The sequence below is a fragment of the Mesoplodon mirus genome (assembly GCF_964341445.2).
Source record: "Mesoplodon mirus genome assembly, chromosome: 2".
Lineage (NCBI taxonomy): Eukaryota > Metazoa > Chordata > Mammalia > Artiodactyla > Ziphiidae > Mesoplodon > Mesoplodon mirus.
In genome coordinates, this window is record NC_138977.1 from 60,830,977 (window position 1) to 60,850,045 (window position 19,069).

General features: G+C 35.4%; 1 protein-coding gene across 3 annotated transcripts in view; it reads right to left on the minus strand.

Annotated features, from left to right (window-relative positions):
* Positions 1-19,069, minus strand: part of P4HA1 (prolyl 4-hydroxylase subunit alpha 1) — an 84,250-nt gene that overhangs the window by 36,462 nt on the left and 28,719 nt on the right. For all 3 annotated transcript variants that reach the window (XM_082634495.1, XM_082634494.1, XM_082634496.1), the window contains exons 4-6: positions 18,091-18,242; positions 15,243-15,380; positions 1,543-1,782 (exon numbers count right to left, since the gene is read on the minus strand). In XM_082634495.1, the coding sequence (XP_082490621.1) occupies positions 1,543-1,782; positions 15,243-15,380; positions 18,091-18,242 (530 nt within the window). The remainder of the gene's footprint in view (positions 1-1,542; positions 1,783-15,242; positions 15,381-18,090; positions 18,243-19,069) is intronic.

Below are 19,069 nucleotides of genomic sequence, written 5' to 3' on the forward strand. Positions count from 1 at the left end.
CTTTTGTAAAAGAAAGGGAAAAGGGGGGAGGGGGTATACTACGAGGAAACAAAAAGAATTGGTGGGTATCTCTGAGTGATTGGCTCTGAGTGATGACTCTTCTGTATCTTTTTCTACTTTAAAATTTTTTCTACAATGAATGAAGTATTTTTTAAGTCAGGAGGAAAAATATCACTAAAAAACACTGGGGAAAAAAGGGTAACTGAATTAATATCTCAATTTAGTAATTCACTCAACTAAGAAATAACCTAATTATCAAAAGCTTATTTTTAGATGACCAATATTTTTAAAATGTTCGACTTTCCTAACATGCACATATTTACCTATTCATAAAAAGAATTTTTTTTAAGTTTTAAAGCTTTGTTATACACCAAAGACCACATGAATTTTTTTAGCATACAACTCCACCACAGATTCTGAGTTAGTAGGTCTGGTATGAAGATCAAGGAATTTTCATTTCTAATAAGTATCCAAGTAATTCTGATGCATGTGGCCCCTGGCTCATACTTACAGAAACACTACATCTCTGTTCAAAACACTAGTGGTAAAATCTTCATAAGATATCATATTTTCCTAACATTTGAATATGACAATCAAATATATTTCCAGTCTATTTATTTCTATGAAAGAATTTCAACCAGAGGATATAAAATGGAAAATCTCATGCATGTGCCCTCAGGACCACAAAACTTAAGGACTGAGAGACTGATTTCCCATAAATGCCTGATTTTCAGAAAACTGATAATATTGGAATTTTCTTAAATTACAGGGAATTGGTCAAGGGTTGCCTCATATCAATCTTAGGAAATGTTGCTTATGGTTTCCAGGGGCATGAACAAGAAATCACCCAAGTTGAGTTGGTGTTAAAAGTAAGCTGAATTGAGCTTTGTTTGTATGACTGGACTGGTTTTGTCTGCTTAGGGAATGTTCAACGCTAGTCCCCATTTGTTTTTGATTTGAACGGACTCTAACTGAACTCTCCCCTCTTTACATTCCCTGCCCATAAACACAGCCTACCCCAATCCCTCAATGGACTCACCTGTAGCTTCCTACATTTTGCAGGTCCTGAATGCAATTCCTCTGCTATTACTAACTAAACTCATCTTTTCAACAATTTTGAGTTTGCCTCATTCTACCTTTTTATTTAGGTTGACATTTCAAATCACTATTTCTGAATATGAAATGCAATAAACCAAAAACTTCCTTCAAAGGACACCAGTCAATATTTAATATGGCAACAGGGTAAACAAATATTTTCGACTGAGTTAGCTAGGTTAGGTCCAATTTTGAAATTCCTGAAGAGTACAGAGCAGAGAGACACAGCTACTGTTCTAGTACTATTAGGTGAGAAAGACCAGTTGCCATTTATTTAGAGGATAAACAGAAAGATAAAGTATGTCTGCCAGATGAGCTCCTGACTTATGACAAATAAAAAGTACCAAAGCTATATGACAAATATATACAGTCACACATAATTATAATTAGTATATCTATATATCCACTGATACATCTTTAACCTTGAATTAGGCCAAATTAACATACCTAGTTCAAGAAGCTTCTTTGTGAGCAAAAGTGCCTTATCCAGGTCTCCCTGCTGGTACACCGCATAGCTCAAATAATCTAGAACAGAGACTTTATCAATTGTAGAAACCTCGCCTTCATCCAGCTGCCTTAGTGCTTGTTCCATCCACAGTTCTGTATGGTAATAATCTGCTTCTGTGTAGGCCACTTTGCCCAACTCAAAACAGTCCTCAACTGTTAGAAATGATTTGTGTTTTACTCCTATGGAAACAAAATACAGAGAACTTTAGGAATCTTAATACTATTATATATTTATTTAGGACTACACAGTTTTCAAAGTACTATCTCGCTCTCATTTGAACCTCACAACAACCTTCTGAGGTAGGAAAAGCAGGAATTATCCTAAGTTTATAAACAAAGGAACAATCTACAAGGTAGTGAAACATGGCAAGGATCACACAGCTAATAGGTAATGTAAGACCTATAGAACCCGAGACTTCAATTATCAGCCATCATACCAAAATGAAGCATCAATTAAGTTGAACCATGCAATTTTCCAACACAGCGGGAAGCACCATATGAGATATATCTAACTCTTAACCAACAATCTGGGCAAGGGATAAATGGACAGGAAGAGAGACAAACCTGTCAATTGATTCTTTCCCCTCTTCCTTTCCCCTACAGTAACCCTTTTCAAAAGCACTAATGGTATGTAACTTACATACCGTAAAGTTCACCCAGTTAAAGAATCCAATAGTTTTTAGTATATTCACAGAGTTGTACAACCATCACCATAATCTAATTTTAGATCATTTTCATCACCCCAAAAAGAAACTCTGTAACCTTAAGCAGTCACTACCCATCATCTCCCCTTTCCTGCCCTATCCCTAGACACCACTAATCTACTTTCTGTATCTGTAGATTTGCCTATTCTGGCTACCTCACATAAATGGAATCACACAACATATGGTCTTCTGTGACTGGACTCCTTCACTCAGCATAATGTTTTCAAGGTTCTTTTTATTAACAAATACTAGTCCATTGGGATAGACTACATTTTGCTTATCAGTTGATGGACATTTGAGTTGTTTCCACTTTTTTGGCTTTTATTAATAATGCTACTGTGAACATTCATGTACAAGTTTTTCTGTGGACACATTTTTTCATTACTCTTGAGTATATGTAGCAGTGAAATTGCTGGGTCTTATGGCAACTCTATGCTTAACATTTTCAGAAACCGCCAAACTGTTTTCTAAAGTGGCTACACCTTTTTACAATCCTACCAGCAATGTATGAGGGTTCTAATTTCTCTACATCCTCACCAGTACTTGTTATTGTCCACCTTTATTACAGCCATTGTGGGTATGATGTAGTATTTCATCGTGGTTTTTAAATTTTATTTCCCTAAATGATGTTGAGCATCTTTTCACATGCTTATTGGCCATTGTATATCATCTTTGGAAAAATGTCTATTCAAATCCTTTTGCCCATTTAAAAATTTGGTTACTTGTCTTTTTATTATTGACTATTTGTTTCAAATATTGTACAATTACCATTACTTTCATAAGAATAAGGAAAAATAGAGAAAGAACTAAAGAAAGAAATAAATGTAAAAAATATACTCTGAATGATAGCAACCATATAACACTGCATTTTTATAAACAGTATATCAGGTGAGTTAAGTGGAGACTTTAAGAGCCTGAGTATTTTATGTTGTTTTTTTGTGTATACCATGTTAAGTAAACAACAGAGAGAAAATTACATCTGGACCATATATTCTGGGGTGGTGGGGAGGGAATTGCTTCTGATATAAAACACAGTTGACCCCTGAACAACAAGGGTTTGAACTGCACGAGTCCACTTATATGTGGAATTTTTTCAATAAATACATATATGTACTGTAAATGTATTTTCTCTTCCTTATGATTTTATTAATAACATTTTCTTTTCTCTAGCTTACTTTATTGTAAAAATACAGTATATAATACATGTAACATACAAAATATGTGTTAATCAACTGTTCAAATTATCAGTAAGCCTTCCAGTCAGCAGTAGTCTATTGGTAGTTAAGTTTTGGGAGAGTCAAAATAGACACACAGATTTTCAACTGCTCAGGGGGTCAGCACCCCTAACCCCAGCATTGTTCAAGGGTCGACTCTACCTAGAAATGCTGAATTAAATGTAACAATTATCCATTTGTACTATGGCCAAGTTCACAGGAATTAAGCAAATTTCTTGGGGCCAAAACCAAAAAAGAACTTGAAACCTAGAGAGGTAAGCAGAGGATGAAGTTGCATCTCCTCTGGAGGCAGTCACTAGATCAGAATACTAGAAGCTTGATTTTTAACCACCAAGAAAGGGACAGTAGATAAAGCCTCAGGCCCATGCAAAGTGACAAAGCAGACCCTTGAAGAACTACATCTTGAATGGAAGAATGAACTAGAAAAAAAACTCTGTCAGCTGGCAAAGAGAAACAACAAAAGAACTTGTTTTTCTCAGTCTTAACTGCAGGTAGGGGAAAAACAATCCCTTAGAACTCCACAGGCACGCCTTCAGGGAGGTTTTCATTTCAAACATATGCAATCTCCATGGTCTGGGAAACTAAAGCCAAGAATTTAACTTAAAGTAGTCGTAGGTCGGTAATGTAATAGGACAACTGGCAGAAGCAACATTTATACTCTGCAAAATGCACCCTCACCTCAGGTTTTGCAGTATTCCAACACACAATCTGAAGAAATGCATACAATCCAAAATCACAAAGCACATGATGAAACAAGCCACTATGAGCAAAATTAGCAGAAACTATTAAAAACCGGTATTAGACAGTCTTCTGATGTTGGTGTTATCAGATTAAGAATACGAAACAACTATGATTAAAATGTTTAAAGAATTTTAAAAAAAATAGAAAATATGAACATGTAAGATACCCTAAAAAAGACCAGGCAGATTTGAGTAGGGGGAAGAAATAGAACTTCCAGAAATTAAAAATATTATCAATGAAATAAAGACATATTGGTCAGGTTAAAGAGCAAGTTAGACACAACAAAAAAAAGAGAATAATAAACCTAGAAGTGAGAACTGAATAAATTACCATGGGATAAACTACCCAGGATGCAGCAGAGAGGAGGAATACATATGAAGTTCTAGTTAAAAGACAAGGAAGAAAAAATAAGAAGACAGAAGACAACAGCATGTGTCAGAAGAAGACGACAGAATGCGGAAAAGGCATTATTTAAAGAAATATTGGTGGACAATTTTCTAGAATTAGAATACATGAAACTTCAGATTCAGGAAGCATAGAGAATAATAAGACAAACAAAGTACATGCAAGGGCTTCTTAAGGATTTGTTTCAAGGAGGAAGAAAACAATTCCAAAAGAAAAGTCTGAGGTATACCAAAAAAAATAATAATAATAAAAGATAACCAAAGAAATTAGTATACATTTAAAGAAAAGTGAGCCATCAGATTGGCAAAAATCTCAAAGTTTGAAATTTTTTTGTGATGCTGTGGGGAAATAGGCACTCTCATATACTGCTGCTAGAAATACAAAATGACAGAACCATTAAGGGGGGAAACTGGGACAATATTAGCAAAATTTCCTATGTATTTCCTCTTTGATTCAGTGGCATCACTTCTAGAAAAAATATCCCAAAGATCACTTCGCAAAAAACCAAAATAATATATGCACAAGGTTAATGGAAGTATTATTTTTATAAAAGCAAAAGACTGCAAACAAACCAGATGTCCATCAATAGGTGCCCAGTTAAATAAACTATGGTAACTCCACAAAATAGAGTAACATGCAGCTGTAAAAAGAAATGAGGAGGATTTCTATATAGGATATGAAGTACTATCTAGAACATATCAATAAATTAAAATGCCAAAGTACAGGAAGTATTTATACCATGCTGCCTTCTGTGCTGATGTTGAAAGGAAACAGGAATATATATACATTTGCTTATATTTTCAAAAAGAAACAGTGGAAATGAAAAAGCTAATAAAGTGGTATTACATATAGGAAGAAGAAAGGAACAGGTTGAGGAGTACAGAAATGAAAGTGAGACTTCTGTCAGTGGACCTTATTAGTATAGTTTGGACTTCTAAAGAATATAAAAAGTTCTGCATAACTAAAGCTAATATGAGAGAAATGGTGAAGGTGGTCAAAAGGTACAAACTCCCAGTTATATGATAAATAAGTCCTGGGGATGTAATGTATAGCATGGTGACTATGGTTAATAATACTGTATTGTATATTTAAAAGTTGCTGGAAGAGCAGATCTTAAAAGTCCTCATCACAAGAAAAAAATTTTTTGTAACTACGTGTGATGGTGGATGTTAACTAAACATCTTGTGGTGATCATCTCACAATACGTACATATCCGCGTAATGTTGTACACCCAAAACTAATACAATGTTATATGTCAATTATGTCTCAATTTTAAAAAAGTTTATTTGGGCACCTCTTTTAAATAAAACATTAATAACAGCATTTTGCAGTTTTAGTTCTCACAGGCTTTTAGCTCATTTGATTCTCATGGCAATCCAATGAAAAAGGTATTATGTCAGACCCCAAAATGGATACTGCCCACTATGCTAGTTACAGTTTCACGTTCCTCTTACTCTATTGGACAATGTGCTATCATGTTTCATTTGTCAACACATTTCTAAATATAACAGAAACCAAAACAATATAAAGTTCTTGAACAACAGAAGAGGACAAAGATAGGATATGAATTAAAAACTGAGCCTGTGATAAATTTGCTTTCAGTGAAAAAGATGTAGAAGAAGAAGGAGGAGGAAAAGGAGGAGGGGAGAAAGAAAATTTTTTCCAACTTTTGATACCAACGTTCAAAGAATAAATGTGAGACTCACAGTGGTTTAATGTTAATGTCAAAATATCTTATCTCCTATACCAAGTTTTCTGACCTAAATAAACAAAGAGATAGCATGTTCATGGATAAGAAAATTATCTTTTTAAAATGACAGTGCTGCCCAAATTCTCCCCAAGATTCAAAACAACCCTAATAAAATTTCCTACAGGCATTTTTGTAGAAACTGACAAGCTGATCCTAAGATTTATATGGAAATCCAAAGAATTTAGAATAGTCAAAGCAATTTTAACAAAGAACATAGTTGGAGGACTTAGTCACAAGTGTTTGCAAGTATGTGAAGGAACTGAAACTCTCATACACTGATGCCTGGAGTATAAAATGGTACAACAATTTGGTGGTTTCTTAAAAATTAAATATATACCTACCATGCAACCCAGAGAATTCACTTCTAGATATTTAACCAAAAGAAACGTATGTCTGATATGTCTGATAACATCACGAAGGAAACTGGTAGAAAAAGGAATACAATGGTGTTTTCCTTAATAACTTTTGATTGACTATACTCCAACAAGGCAGTAAACTGGCTAAAACCAGACTTAGCTATAACCTATCCAATGGTGTCAACATTTTTTTTTTAATGCTAGCAGAAAAGGAGTTCATGAGAAATAAATTAAGAGGAAATAAAATCATGGGCACATTTTGCTAGTGATCAGACATTCACTGTCTAGGGCACAGCATGCCCTGGTCTGAGGATATGACCTGTTACATTCTAGTACCAAGCACAGTCCTAGCATGGAGATGTATGCACCGGAGGATCACATGGACCAATACAATTAAATATTCAAATCATACAACTACCTCCATTCACTATTTTTTTTTGCCTCCTGTTAGTCACTTATGGATAGTAACTGATTATCAGTGTACTACTAAAATGAAGATGAAGATCCATATTTTGACAGTTACTAACTCTCTACTCCACACTCTAATCTAGAAAAGGATACCAAGAAACTAACTTATTAATAGTTTAACATGACACAATTTCAGGAACAAAAGAAACATACTGAATTTTGACTCTCCTATTATTTTTCAGTTATAAGAACTGGAATACAGTACTAAGATGAGCTTACAAAGCAGTAATTAAGAATGTTTTTTCTCAGGGACATGCAAAAGACACAAGAGGAGAGTATACCATTAATACCTGTAGAGAGCACCAGAAATATTTTTTACATGACCTGATATCCTGGCAACATTATTTGAAAGCACAATGGGGATAGTAGAGTATCTTTAGCTATTCTGCCTTGGTAGTTAAAGTATCTCTGGTTATCTTACCTATTGATCTATTCACAATTATCAAAGGCAAAATGCCTAGGAATTGTATTAAAGAAGAAAATGAAAATGAAGTGATGTAACATTTGAAAGGAAAGGCTGCTTCCAAAATAGAGAACATGAGAAGAAAAAGTAAATGGACAAGAAGACAAAGAATATGAGATAAGGAAAGTGATGTTGGCAGGAAAAGACTATAAAAAACTTTCATGCAAAGCACAAATAGTTAGAATTTGATGAGAAAAAAGAATAAGCTGCAAATTCCTTTGGTTCAAAGGAAGTGGCACAGATGACTGATGTTAGCACGTCAAACCGAATGTAGTAACCCAAATTTACAGTTAAAACTAACACCAGGGCTTCCCTGGTGGTGCAGTGGTTGAGAGTCCGCCTGCCGATGCAGGGGACATGGGTTCGTGCCCCGGTCCGGGAAGATCCCACATGCCACGGAGCGGCGGGGCCCGTGAGCCATGGCCGCTGAGCCTGCGCGTCCGGAGCCTGTGCTCCGCAACGAGAGAGGCCACAACAGTGAGAGGCCCGCGTGCCGCAAAAAAATAAATAAATAAATAAATAAAACTAACACCAAAAAGAGTCCTTTTAATTTATTATCACAATATAAACTATAATATTATATGACAGTATACGAAAATTTACTTAGAAATACATTTTTTGTGGCTCATTCATAAACTGGGAGATTTAATTTAAAAATTCTTACACTTTATAGGAACATTTAGTGGACAAAAACTTTATTTGTAAGGGACAAATATGTTTAAAATGCACACACTTGGGACGTTGACGTCTTGCATCCGAGGCACTATGGTACACTCATAGCTGGGTGCACTCCAGAGATGTGCAGAGAATCTACTGCGTGGTGTAGTTAACCTTATCAGCTAACCAAGACAGTGATGCAAATCACCAAGAAGAACATTCAACTTCCACTTGAAGTAAATCAAATTTTATATATGACACTTTCTATCCAAAAAGAAAAGTGTAGGGGACACACAGTTTTGAGGGCATTAGCCCGCTGTGGTACCCCCCTTTGCCTGGCAAAGCAATAAAGCTATTCTTTTCTACTTCACCCCCCCGCCCACCAACAGTGTAATATCTTAGGAAGCTAAAAATCTACTCAACAAATCAGGGTTAGGAACAACCTGAAACTAAAGGAACAGTCTATATGAACTGTAAAGGCATCATTAATGCTAAAATCCATATAACTTATCAGATTTTATATTAAAATATCAAGAAAGCATTTCAAAAGGTAGGCTCAAAAAGGAGAAAGAAACAGACAAAATTAATCAAGGAGTTACATGGCATCAATATAAATCCACTGAAATAAGCATTTCTCTGATTTTGGGGGGAGGGCAATTAAAAAAAAACAAATCATCCTTTCCCCTACCCTCATCCCTATCGCTTCACACCTCAACTGCTATCATTTTAAATCTGACAAAGCCAAGTGTTGGCAAGGATATGAAGAAATGAGAACTCCCATACATTGCTGGTGAGAGTATTAATTGGTACATCTGCTCTGGAGAACAATCTGGCCACATCTAGTAAAGTTTGACAAGCTTATATCCAAGAGAAACTCTTTTATGTGTGTAATAAACACAAGAAGACAAAAAGATGTCTGTTGAAACCTTGGTCCTGCAAAAAAACTGGAAATAACCTAAGCTACCACTATCACCTCTTATTTAATTTTTACAACAGCCTCCTCCCTGATTTCTTTGTCCCTACCCCCAGATCTGAATCCATTCTGCAGCCAGAATGATATTTCTAAAATGAAAATCATATAACCTCCCTGTTTAGAACTTTTCAATAGCTTCTCATTGCACTCAGAACACTTCAAACTCCTCCACATGTTCATCAGGAGATGGCTTCTGCTTACCTATCTAGCCTCATCTCTCACTACTCTCACAAAACCAACTCCCTCCCACTGTTCATGCACTCACCCCTTGAACAAACTACTTGTTAGATATCTGATACAAAATGCTCTCTCCTCTCTGGCCTATATATATGTCCTGTTTGGAATATTTTTCTCATGCCCACTATTTCCCCCCTCTCCCAATTTCCTAGCTAATTCCATGTCCATTACATCTCAATTTTTAAAAATATCCTGTCTTCCAGGAAGTCTTACTTTATGCCTCTCTCTTATCAAGTCCAGAATTAGGTTTTCTCCTATGTGCTCCCACAGTATCCTAAGTTATCTGCATCTAGGCATTCATCATACCATACCATAATATAAGTACCCTAAGGGCAAAAGCAGTGTTATTCATTATCGCATCCCTAGTACTTAACATAATGGTTATTATGTTAAGTAGATATTAAATAAACATTAAATAGTTAATATCTATTAAACAAATTGATGTTTTAAACCAGAAGTGAACTAAAAAACATAAGACAGGACTCCCTCGTGGCGCAGTGGATAAGACTCCACGTTCCCAATGCAGGGGGCCCAGGTTCAATCCCTGGTCAGGGAACTAGATCCCACATGCATGCTTCAACTAAGAGTTCGCATGCCACAACTAAGGAGCTGGCGAGCCACAACTAAGGAGCCCGCAAGCCACAACTAAGGAGCCTGTGAGCTGCAACTAAGGAGCCCACATACCACAACTAAGGAGCCGCTTACCGCAACTAAGACCCGGTGCAACCAAATTAATTAATTAATTAATTTAAAAAACAAAACAAAACAAAGCTGTGATCTTCAGAAGTGTTATAATGTACCATATTAGTAGAAACAGAAAATAAAATTTGCAAATTTGTACTTTTTTGGAAGTCCAACTTGATGAAATTACATTCCAGCTTAAAGGAAATTTTATTTAATATTATACCATGGTTAGTTTTTCCACTTGATACTTCACTGCAAATTTAGGAAGATGAGCAAGAAAAACATCTTAACAAGTAACTCATCCCACTATATTTTCTTAAGGAGAAAATCAATTTCAGTATGATGATAGAGGTAATATATTTTATTTCTCCAGTTGATAATGACAAGAAGATAGTAATGGGGTAAGCCACACACTCACAGAAAAAGTGAGAGATGGCAAAAGTAAATTATCATGTGAAGTTAGATATTAGTAACACAAGTAAAACTGGAAAACTTCAAATTTTGCAGAAATTAAACAACACACTCTTTAACAACTAATGGATCAAAGAAGAAATCACAGGGAAAATTAGAAAATACTTAAAGACAAATGAAAATGAAAACACAACATACCAAAACTTATGGGACACAATGAAAGCAGAGCTAAGGGAGAAATTTATAGTTATAACACTTACATTAAAAAACAAGAAAGAGGGGGCCTCCCTGGTGGCGCAGTGGTTGAGAGTCCGCCTGCCGATGCAGGGGATACGGGTTCGTGCCCCGGTCTGGGAGGATCCCATATGCCGCGGAGCGGCTGGGCCCGTGAGCCATGGCCGCTGGGCCTGCGCATCCGGAGCCTGTGCTCCGCAACGGGGGAGGCCACAACAGTGAGAGGCCCGCATACCGCAAAAAAAAAAAAAAAAACAAGAAAGAGCTCAAATCAACAACCTAAAAGCTAGAAAAACAAGGACAAACTTAACCCAAAGCTAGCAGAAGAAAGGAAATATTAAAGGAGAAGTAAAAGAAAAACAATAGAGAAAATTAATGAAAACAAAAGTTGGTTCTTTGAAAAGAATTTTTGTCAACAAAATTGACAATCCTTTAGCTACATGGACTAAGAAAAAAAAAGATTCAAATTACTAAAATGAGAAATAAAAGTGGGGATACTACTATTGATTCTACAGAAATACAAAGGATTATAAGAGAGTTCTAAGAAAAACTGTACACCAACAAATTGAGTAACCTAGATGAAATGGACAAATTCCTAAAAACACAGAACCTACCAAGACTTAGAAAAAAATAGAAAATCTGAATAGACCTATAGCTAGTAAGGAGACAATCAGTAATCAAAAGTCTCCTGACAAAAGAAAAGCCCTGGACCTAATGGCTTCACTAGAGAATTCTACCAAACATTTAAAGAAGAACTAATACCAATCCTTCTCAAACTTTTCAAAAAGAGAGGAAAGAACACTTCCTATCTCATTCTATGAGGCCAGCATTATCCTTTATACCAAAGCCAGAAAAAGACACTACAAGAAAACTACAGACCAATATCACTTATGAACACTGATGTAAAAATCCTCAACAAAATACTAGCAAACAGAATTCAGCAGCATATAATATTAAAATGATTATACACCGTGACCAAGTAGAACTTATTCCTGGAATGCAAGGATGTTTCAACATATGAATATCGATCAATGTAATGCACCACATTAATGGAATAAAGGAAAAAAATACGATCATCTCAATTGATCCAGAAAAAGCAATTGACAAAATTCAGTATTCTTTCATGATAAAAACACTCAACAAACTAGGAATAGAAGGAAACTACCTTAACATAATAAAAGATATATTTGAAAAACCCACTCAATGGTCAAAGACTGAAAGCTTTTCCTTTGAGATCAAGAACAAGAACAAGGATGCCTACTTTCGCCACTTCTATTCAACTTAGTACTTGAAGTTCTAGCCAGGGCAACTAGGCAAGAACAAGCTCAAAGGTGCCCAAACTGGAAAGGAAGAAGTAAAATGATCTCTGTTCACAGATAACATTATCTTTTTTTTTGCCACACTGCGCGGCTTGCGGGATCTGAGTTCCCCAACCAGGGATTGAACCTGCACCCTCGGCAGTGAAAGCATGGAGTCCTAAGCGCTGGACCGCGAGGGAATACCCAGCAGATAACATTATCTTAGGTTAGAAAATCTTAAGGATTCCACAAAAAAACTGTTAGAACTAATAAATGAATTCAGCCAAGTAGCAGGATGCAAAGACAACACAGAAAAATCAGTTGCATTTCTATGTACCAATAATGAACAATCTAAAAGAAAATTACTAAAACAAGTCTAAGCATAACATACTTAGGAATTAACTTAACCAAGGAGATGAAAGACATACAGTGAAAACTGCAAAAAAACTGCTGAAAGACAACATAAATAAATGGAAAACACATCCCATGTGCATGGATTGGAAGATTTAACATTGTTAAAATGTTAATACTACCCAAAGCAATCTACAGATTCAACACAATCTCTATCAAAATACAGAAACAGAAAAACCCATCCTAAAATTCATACGGAATCTCAAGGGACCCATAATAACCAAAACAATCTTAAAAAAGAACAAAACCGGAAGACTCACACCTCCTAATTTCAAAACTTACTACAAAGCTACAATAATCAAATAGTGTGTATCAGCATAAAGACAGACTTACAGACTAATGGAATACAGAGGCAGAAATAAACCTTTGTACGTATGGTCAAATGATTTTTGACAAGCATGGCAAGACCATTCAATGGGGAAAGGATGGTCTTTTCAATAAATGGTGCTGGGAGAACCGAATATCCACAGGCAAAAGAATGAAGTTGAACTCTTACCTAATACCACATGTAAAAATTAACTCAAAATAAATCAAGGACCTAAATATAAGACCTAAAACTATAAAACTCTTAGAAGAAAACATAGGACAAAAGCTTTATAACATTGGATTGGGCAATGATTTCTTGTCTATGACCCTAAAGGCACAAGCAACAAAAGAAAAAATAAACAAATTGGACTTCGTAAAAGTTTAAAAATTTGGATACAAAGCACAATATCAAAGGAATAAAAAGGCAACCCACAGAATAGGAGAAAATATTTGCAAATCATACATCTCATAAGGAATTAATATCCAGAATATATAGAGAACCTCTAAAACTCAACAATAAAGAATGAATAACCCAATTAGAAAATAGACAGGGCTTCCCTGGTGGCGCAGTGGTTGAGAGTCCGCCTGCCGATGCAGGGGACATGGGTTTGTGCCCCGGTCCGGGAAGATCCCACATGCCGTGGAGCGGCTGGGCCCGTGAGCCATGGCCGCTGAGCCTGCACGTCCGGAGCCTGTGCTCCACAACGGGAGAGGCCACAACAGTGAGAGGGCTGCGTACCGCAAAAAAAAAAAAAATAGACAAAGGACTCGAATAGATATTTCTTCAAAGAATATGTACAGGAGGCTGCTAATAAGTACATGAAAAGATGCTTAACATCACTGATAATTGGGGAAATGCAAAACTGCAATGAGATACCACCCACTAGAGTGGCTACTATCAGAAAAGAAAAAAAAAGAAAATAACAAGTGTTGGCAAGGATGTGGAGAAACTAGAACTCTTATGCACTGTTGGTGGGAATGTAAAATGGTATATCTACTATGGAAAAGAGTATGGTGGCTCCTCAAAAATTAGAAACAGAACTATCATATGACCCAGCAATTCCACTTCTGGGTATATACTCAAAGAATGAAAGACAGTGTCTTGAAGAGCTATTTGCACACCCATGTTCACAGCAGCATTATTCACAATAGCTGATGTGTGGAAGGAACCCAAGTGTCCATCAACAGATGAATGGATAAGCAAAATATGGTAATATACACAATGGATTATTATTCAGCCTTAAAAATGAAGGAAGTTCCAACGTATACTACAGCCCTTGAGGACATTATACTAAGTGAAATAAGCCAGTCACAAAAAGACAAACGCTGTATGATTCTACTTATATGAGGTACTTAAGAGTAGTCAAAGTCATAGAGACAGAAAGTAGAATGATGGTTGCTGGGGGCTGAGTAAGTGGGAACTGGGGAGTTATTGTTTAACAAGTATAGCGCTTCAGTTTCACAAGATGAAAAGAGCTATGCAGATGGATGGTAATGATGGTTGCATAATAATGTAAATGTACTTAATACCATAAACTGCACATTTAAAATTGATTAAGATGGTAAATTTTGTTTTATGTTTTTTCACAATAAAAATAAATTTAAGCAAATTACCATGAAATCAGCTGTAACTTTAAAAAAGAGGGTTTTGCCAAAAATAGGTCAGAAAGTAGGATGCTTCACACTGTAGAACACTAAAAATCAGTACATACTCAACATGTCTTGGTTTTAAATTATTGAATATATAAACTTTGATTATCAATTTCCTTATAACTTAACACACAAATACTGGGTATTCTAAAGAAAGACATTTAGGGCTTCCCTGGTGGCGCAGTGGTTGAGAGTCTGCCTGCCGATGCAGAGGACATGGGTTCCTGCCCCAGTCCGGGAGGATCCCACTGCCGCGGAGTGGCTGGGCCCGTGAGCCATGGCCGCTGAGCCTGCGCGTCCCGGAGCCTGTGCTCCGCAACGGGAGAGGCCACAACAGTGAGAGGCCCGCATACCACCAAAAAAAAAAAAAAAAAAAAAAAAGAAAGATATTTGGAAAACTGGTTGTTTCTTTTTCTTACATGCTAAAATTGCCTACTTAAGTTAGTCCCTATAATTATAAGCTTTCACAGTAACAAGCTAGCAGCTTATCCACAACTATTCAGTCCTAGACAAAGGGTTGTTTTGTCCTCAAAGGCTGTGAAACAAACTGAAGTTAAAAATCTTAAAATACGGAAGTCTTTTTATATTAACATTGTCCTAATGGACTGAACGGAGAAACCAGGTGATAGGATTTTTATAGACCACAATAATTCCTACCTGGAAGATTACCCTTTGAGATGGTATCTGTATCCAAATTGTAGGTATCCTGGAGACGCAACAGAGCTTTGGCTGCCCCAACCTGATCTTCATCATTAGGGAAGTATTGTCTCTGAATGGTTAGGTTAGAGATAAAACCTTAAAATAGGGGGAAAAAGAAAAGAGTCTAGACACGGGTACGAAATGTACAGTGTGGGAAATATAGTCAATAACTATGTAATATCTTTGTATAGTGATGACATATCAGAACTAGACTTATCACGGTGATCATTTTGAAATATATAGAAATATAGGATCAATATTTTGTATAACAGGAACTAACATAGTGTTGCAGGTCAATTATATTTCAAAAACAAACTCATACAAAAAGATATCAGATTTATGGTTATCAGAGGCAGGAAGTGGGTGTGCAGGGTAACTGGAGGAAGGCTGTCAAAAGGTACAAAGTTCCAGTTATAAGATAAGTAAGTACTAGGGATGTAATGTACAACACAATAAAAATAATTAACACTGCTGTATGTTATATATGAAGGTCGTTAAGAGAGTACATCCTAAGAGTTCTCATCACAAGGAAAAGCATTTTTTTCTATTTTTTTAATTTTGTATCTATATGAGGTGATGGATGATCACTAAATTTACTGTGATAATCATTCCATGATGTGTGTAAGTGAAATCATTGTGCTGTACACTTTATACAGTACTGTATGTCAATTATGTCTCAATAAAATTGGAAGAAAAAAGACTTTAGAACCTCACAGACTTCCAATTTCCAATACAGAGTCTTAAAAGGATTTTTCAAAATCTATTTTATTACAATTTTCCACCATACCATGCGTAACAAGAAAAAATTAAATACACTGAACGAGACTTGACATACCTCTAAGTTGTTCATCTTCCCAAACCATTTTTAATGTTGCTTAAGTAATCTGAGGTCATTGCATAAATTATATCTGTATTAATAGGTTAAGGTCAACTAACATAATAGAGTTTTTAATTACATAACACAGCCTCCACTAAGCTTGAAAAGTGAACATTTAAAGATTTGAAAACGATGTTCATTGGCAACCAATTATACTTTCAGATAACAGTAAGTAAAATGTATGCTCAAAGTTATGTTTTCTTCTTCCATGTGCCACATATCACATAAATGTGTAAATATATAAAGTTTGATGGAATTCTTTAAGGAGAAGGAAGAGACATTTATTATATATTTAAGAGTATCAGGTAAGCTAGTTTATTAAAATATATTTAGATCTGTTTAATTATTAAATATAGTGTTAATCAATCAAGGTTTGCACTCTATAAATCCTAATATTAATTTTAAAAGGTTTTACATAAAATACAGCAAAAATAAAACTAAGAAACTAATTACTGATAACTATATAACTCCTAAGGAGAAGAGATGCTAAATACTCCTTAAGAAATCAATACAACAAAAACAAAAAGTGATTTAAAATTTTAATAACATGTGTCATCATTTGCAAGTCAAAGTTAGGTACGAAACTTCCCTCCATTCTCATTTACTTATAATCAACTATGCGTACTTTGATCATCAAAAGGCCAGGCATTTTTATGTTAATTGAAATGTACAAATGGACAACTAGCTGGAAGAGGCCTAAGTCCATATTAAGCATTAGTTTTAAGACCAACTCCTAGTCACAATATCCACATGGAATTTTACAAGCAAGTTTTACAGAAGACTGGAACGTTTTTATGCCCCAAAACAAAATCTATGAAGTTACTTAAATCCTCTCTAATAAAAAGAAAAAATGTATATCTACTATAGCATTATGGGATGACTGCCACAGATTGAAACACCTAAGTCTTAAGGTTTACTTTATAAAAAAACTTAGTTCATACTTGAGATTTTTTTAAAATAAATAAATAAATAAATAAATGTGTGCATATGTATATATGTATACAAACGCATACATATATGACCTTAAAAATGTTCTCATGGTGTTATATGACAACAAGTAAGCACAGGTACTATTTCCTTCTCATCTCAAAGAAGTATTCACAAGTGCTTGCCTTAATTTTTCTTTTCAAGGTTTCCTGTCCTATGCATAATAGTTTACTGCTCACAAATACTTGAAAGCACCCTTGGAGTGCTTTATCTACACAGTTGGCTCAGTTCTCTGTCTCTCTTTTTTTTGCCACCTTCAATCATTCAACAAATAAACACTACGTACTAAAGCATAATACCTCTACTTCATCAAACTCCAGCCTTAGTTTTCCATGTCTGTTACTAAAATATCTAAAATATCTCAGTACTCCAACTACAATTTTATTGTTTCAATTAGAAAGACATTCATTATTACTGTTTGCAGCCTCAATTTTTAAATTTATTGTCTATGTTAAGCAAAACAATCCTAAGTTTCAAAGTACTATGTAAAACACAGCTAACATTTTTCCTTATTAGTATCACTCCCAGTACATTAAAAATTGATTAGAAGATAAAGACTTACCCATAAAATTTTTTAAATCTGAAGGTAATCCTAAAATGAAAACAATTACCCTCAGAGATGAAGCTGTATGCCAAATAATTGATTCACTTTTTTAGATTTCAAAGCAAAAAGGACCATGTTAAATGAAGAGCAGAAATTACATTTTAACAATAAAGTTTTATCTTTATTTCCACTTTTTATTCATCTTTTTTTAAAAATCAAGAATTCAGGATGTAGACTAAATTAACTCTAGTCAAAAACAGATCTCAGCAATAATTCAGTTACAAGGCTGAACCCTGATGTTCTGGGAACTGAATTTATCACTTCTTCTGGCATGTCTACAGGTTGTAGCAGAAAAGCCTTACTTTTTTTTGGCTCATTAGTCTTACCATCTGACTTACCATCCGACATATCCTTAAGGACCAGATTCTCCAACTCACTCCACTCAGTGTTCAGACGTTTCATTAACTTAAATGCATTTACAGGGTGTCCAACAAATCCTTCTGGATCTTTTGTTGCTGTGCTGGTTAACTGATCTAACTTCTCTGCCCATCTAAAAATGTAAGACATAAGTGCAATCTACATAAAGTATATACACATTCAATGAGGAAGAAGACTAGTAAAGCACTCAAAAAAGATTAGAGGGCTTTGAGTTAAAACTATACTTAAAATCCTTTTAAAAGTAAAACTACAAAGGATTTTTAAAAAACAAGATTCTCTTACAGATAAAATCTAACTTGGCAACATCAAAATATAACTACAAGACCTTTTAGTTTTGTTTCTCCCAAATGGTTACTGTAAACATAACCTATCTTAGTAAAAGTTGTGATTGGATCCCTCTAGTAAGAATCTAAAAATTCATTTCCCTACAGGTCCTTAAAGCCAAATAATTGATTATTACAAAGTAATCAGCCCAATCCAATTTCAGTTACATGTTCATTTAAATCAAACTTACAGCTTAATTTTATATTCAGTATCTAGAAACTGTATTTTTAAAGAAAAAAACTGAATACTTAACTACTCACTAAACAAAGGCTAGGAACTCTCAAGTCAGAATTAAATATGAACCTGAGTCAATTAAAAATAAATTAGAGGACTTCCCTGGTGGCGCATTGGTTAAGAATCCGCCTGCCAAAGCAGGGTACATGGGTTCGAGCCCTGGTCTGGGAAGATTTCCACATGCCGCAGAGCAACTAAGCCCGTGCACCACAACTACTGAGCCTGCACTCTAGAGCCCGCAAGCCACAACTACTGAGCCCACGTGCCACAGCTACTGAAGCCCACACGCCTAGAGCCTGTGCTCTGCAACAAGAGAAGCCACTGCAATGAGAAGCCCACGCATGCAACGAACAGTAGTTCCCACTCGCCGCTACAAGAGAA